Below are 5,019 nucleotides of genomic sequence, written 5' to 3' on the forward strand. Positions count from 1 at the left end.
TTTTTTTTTTTTTTTTGTCAAAACTCCAGTTGAGATAAGGTAGGTGTGAAAGTATGAAAAGAGTGAACGTAACAAAAGCAAAATGTTAGGTCAATAACATATATTCACATGTTTTTTTCTGAATTTTAAAACAACGACATTCCCAGAGAAATTTTCAAAGAATTACGAATCTCCAACTTTCCCAAAGTTAGTTTCCGAATCCTCGAAAATACATACATTTGATGGATTCTAATCTTGCACTAATTTCGTTGTCACGGGCAACAACAACTCAATGTCTGGTGTTTAATTTTATTTTATCTTTGAGTTGAAAAACTTACTGCTATCTTAATTTCATCGAAGGGAATGCTCCACAAACAAATATAAAAATCGAATTCTCCTGCAACACTACATGCACCAATCATTCACTACTATGCTAATTCAATCAGGTGCAAAAAGATTAATGTAACAGTTAATCTGAGCAAACTTGAATGAATGATTGCAGGAATTTGATAGAAATGAAATTGATCAATCACATATCTTGACCGTGTATGAAAATGATGTCATGTCTATTGCCATCTTGATTACAATTTTTGTTGCTGGATATCTTTCAGATCAGAAGTGTGGATTACTAAAATTGAAACAAGTCATACAATTTACGACTTTACTGGAGGATAAAGAAAAATGAAGTTCGCGGCTTTAAATATGTGTCAAACAGCAATGTTTTGAATTCAGTTATGAAAATGAGTGTGGGCAATAATAGGAGAAAATGGTAATAATGTAATCAATACGACAATGGATACTTAATATACAAAACATGCATCAATAGTAGGAAGATTTTACAAAGGTTGGAAGGAAAATGAGTTATGTGAAGCGAAAGATTGTTACAATTAATGGCTTATTTCATCCAAGAAAGTATAAAAACGTTTTTGTATGAAAAAAGAAGGTATTTTTCAAAAAAAAAAGTATGAAAAAGTATTTCTTGAGCAAGTGTAAAACAAAAAATTTAGGATATCAATTTCAATTCCTCAAAAAGCAGTATGAAGAAAGAGTAAACAATTCCTGCGTAATAATAATTTTATACTTTCACTGTCTTCGTTCTTCAATATTTAAACAGAGCAATGACAAAATGATAAGTTTTAAGGTTTTTAAAGTTTAAGTTTTAAAGCTTACGTTTTAAAGCTTTAAAAGTTTGAAACAATGATAATCGGTAATATAGATGAAAAAAAAAAAAAAGAAAAACAAAAGAAAAAGTGGAAAACAAATAATGGTGCTGAGAATGAGAGTAGTCATAAAGATTATAAGAGTGATTCACAACCTACTAGCAATATTAAAATATGAGCAAAGCATGCATAGAGCTGCTGCAATGCAAGATGCAGGGAAGCAAAGCTGTTAGAAGGATGATTTAACAAATATGAAAACCAGAATCAATTGTGTTACTACGACTACTACGACCAGCTTAAGCAAAACTCAGGAAAGATGGGACAAGACGTAAGCATCTAGAAGCTTAGAGCATTTAGCGTTTAGCGTTTGTAGTAGCAGCATCCTGCTCCACCTCTCTCTCCCCGTTCCATAGCTTCCCCATTGCAGCAGTCCTAGTCAACCATAGACCTCTTCCACTTTTCACTGATCAATAAAACGCGTTTCATATAAAATATAACCTCATCAATCAACAACGCTCAAGTGTCTAATGCATATTTTCTCTTACCAAGTTGCACATCCAAACATATTAGGGTAATTTATTCGAAAAATGTTATGTATTATATGTGTTCAAGTAAACAAATGTTGCTTCGCAATAATTCAGCTATTGCTTATGTAAACGAATTCCTGTTTATTAAATGAATCTGGTCTAATTAATCCTCTATTTCATTGTTACTAAAAACTGGATGTAAATGACCCATTGCCGTGACCAGTGGATAGCTTACATCTGGAATGATGAATCTATTTCAAAAGCCGGTGTACCAGGAAGTATGCATTATCAGGAGACGACTTGTGCTGAATGATGGAATGACGGGAATAAACTGAATTGAAATAATCTTATATTTAAAGATCATCCTTTTTTCCAATTCCAATATTGAAGTAAGTTGCTGCTGAAAATTCAGGTGATCTGCTCTGAAATGAAGTGAAACATTTTCTTTTTTTTCTGATAAAGGAAAGGATTTTATTATTTACTCAATTAAGATTGTTGCATGTTTTAGCAAAAGAGCTCTCACATTGTAGTACTTCTGCAAGCGCAGTAACACGTGATCAGGTTTTCTTAAAATTATTTCAATACTAAAATTAAACCAAATTGCCTGCATTTAATAAATTAATTGGGAATAAAAAGAAAGTAATAAGACATAGTAAAAGGATGGAAATTTCTTCCAGTGATACTATTTCTATCACTAAACTACCGAAATCATCCAGTCACTTACTGCATCGTATTCATTAATGGCGCAACTGTACCAACTCAACTGACACTACCGTACGTGAATATCACAGTGCACTCATAACATCGATTAGCCGATCATTATACCAAATTCTAATCGCTTCAACTGATCAAGTAAACCTCCTTACGAAGCCTTTTTTCAGCAATTATCATGATGAAGCTACGTGTAAAATGATGAGGTCTCAAATAATAGGTAAGTCTTATAAAATGTATACTGTAATCATCAGCCTGATCAAATACAAACACGCCATCATAATTCAATAATCTGTATGCTTTTTATCTGGTCCTATCATTTCCAACAGTACAAGCCAGGGAGGAATTCCATTTAATATGCAAATGACATACCAATAACAAAATTCATATGCGATTACGCATTTTTAGTAATCAAAATACAGTTAATAGTGTAAAAAACATATTTTTTTTACAACAATTACATATAAAATGTTTTCAAAATAACTTCAATCTTATCAGTGAATTCTCTCGAGAGCCGCAAACCTTTCAATTAAATTACTCGTTACTTTTTTTTTTTTCAGGAGGAAGAAAACAAATCACCTCAAGGAATTGGCAACTTTTTAGGAGCGCATCAAATAGTCAATCATGTAAAACAATGTCAGCAGGGAATTCATTGGATCGCCACGCGTGTCAACTTATAAAAGATATAAAAGCTATAAATTAAAAGTTGCTCCACCATAAATGACTTGTTAAAGAACAAGAGTAGAATGCAGTTTGACTACTTCAGATATCTTCTACTGGGTATCTTAAAATAAAACTCTGTAAATGTATTCCTAGAAAAAAAATCCCCGAGTGACAAAAACATCCATTAGTTAACAGCTACTTGCTTCGAACTAAATGGAAGATGAGGAAATAAGGATAAAGTATTGTGATGAAGCAGAAATGAAAAGGACGACTGGTTAAGATCGTCATTGGACATTGATCCAAACCATCATTTATTGAATACTTATTGTCGTCGTTCTTATCAATAACCTGTCTCAGATCTTGAACTACCTACATCTTCGATAGAAGTAATACAGAGATGGCAGCAATAGTAAACAAAAGATGAAAAACTGGGAGTGGTACAGAACAATACCACAAAAACTTTATCATTCGACACTTGACATCAACGAAAAAACCCATTTGTCCATTACCAAATCGATAGTTCAGAGCACACAAGAAATAAAAACTTTTCGAATTTCAAGATGTTTATTACCCTTTTCTTACAATCGGGCCAAGCATCCATGAAGAACGGACGCTCTGCACAACTATGATTTTATCTTTACTGACAAATCCGTATAAAATTGGTCCATGCATGTTTGAAGAACAAAGAAATATGTCTCAATTCTTCCAGATTTTTTCCCCTGCACGGAAATAATTTTAACCACAACAGAATTCACAAAAGTCACCCTTCCAAACACCATACCATATTCCTAAATTTTATCCGAATTTAAAATATAGTATCGCATAGAGACCTTTAGCGACCGAAACTCATTCATATGCTTGAACGATCTATCATAACCCATCACACTTCCCGAATATCTCCATATACCGTGGATACACTTTTTTAATGACTAGAACCTCAACTCTACTAATTTCTTCAAGAATCGGCTATCCTATCCGCTGTTGTTCTAACTCCGCTACTATATTCATCCTGGATTTTGGCTTACATCGAAACACTGATGAATCCAGCAAGAATATCAGATGTCCTGTAATCCTGTTTGTTCACCTGTAACAAAATCTTCAGAATTCTACAGAACTTTATTATTGAAGACGATGGTAATGAATTCAACAGTAGCAACACTACCAAATCAGAGCAAATTTTTCAAAAAAAATGTTGCACTACAAGACGCCCACCTCTCTTACAGTGATCTAAAGAACAACACAATCCGCGACGAGCTCACTGACCAAAAAATGAAAAAACTGATGGTACATATCACACATGCACATACAAACACAGACATGAAATTGAAGTACTGGGTTGAAATTTTGGGTAGAACTCAACTTTAAAAAGGAACAAAACTGAAAAACAAAACATCCGAAACTCAAATTTAAGCCCAAGGCCTGTGCTGTGAAGAAATTACGTCATTCGAGGAAAAGAAAGTTATTCAGAGTGCCAAGCGAACAGCAAAAAACAGAAAGTTGCTAGCACAAATCACAGTTTTGCGTGAAAAGAACTGAAAAATTTACAAGACAACACTACAAAAGAAAAAAACTTCGACATAGAACAAGCAAAACAAAAAACGTGTCGGAAAATAAGGCTCCTTATCGTGTGCACAAGCGCTGTTTTGACCGCTAATAGTTACAGATAATCATCACATCAGCAAAACATTTGTTTGATGACAAATGTAGGTAGTGGCATTCCCAACGAATAAAAAAAACTATAATGGAACTGTTTAAAATTGGTGTGAACAACGCAGTGTATCTCAAATAATTAACCTAGCCCAGGCACTGAAGCTTTAATAAAGTGCAGCTTTATAACAGATTGAGACGAATACACTAACACAACTGCTGGGTTAAATGTCCAGTAATTCAGAACATCCTGCATCCAAGTAGCAAACCGCAGATTTTTGGACGCATTTTCCATATATATATATATATATATATATATATATATATATATA

The 5,019-nt window shown here is 33.4% G+C and overlaps 1 protein-coding gene across 1 annotated transcript; it reads left to right on the top strand.

The window, feature by feature from the left end:
* Positions 1 to 4,099: 4,099 nt before the first annotated feature.
* On the top strand, positions 4,100 to 4,405 carry LOAG_12545 (hypothetical protein; the record flags this gene model as incomplete). Its single annotated transcript, XM_003148058.1, has 1 exon — positions 4,100 to 4,405. One exon carries the CDS (start codon positions 4,100 to 4,102, stop codon positions 4,403 to 4,405), a length of 306 nt encoding a protein of 101 aa, XP_003148106.1.
* Between the last annotated feature and the right edge of the window lie 614 nt (positions 4,406 to 5,019).

The sequence above is a fragment of the Loa loa genome, assembly GCF_000183805.2.
Source record: "Loa loa unplaced genomic scaffold supercont3.157, whole genome shotgun sequence".
Lineage (NCBI taxonomy): Eukaryota > Metazoa > Nematoda > Chromadorea > Rhabditida > Onchocercidae > Loa > Loa loa.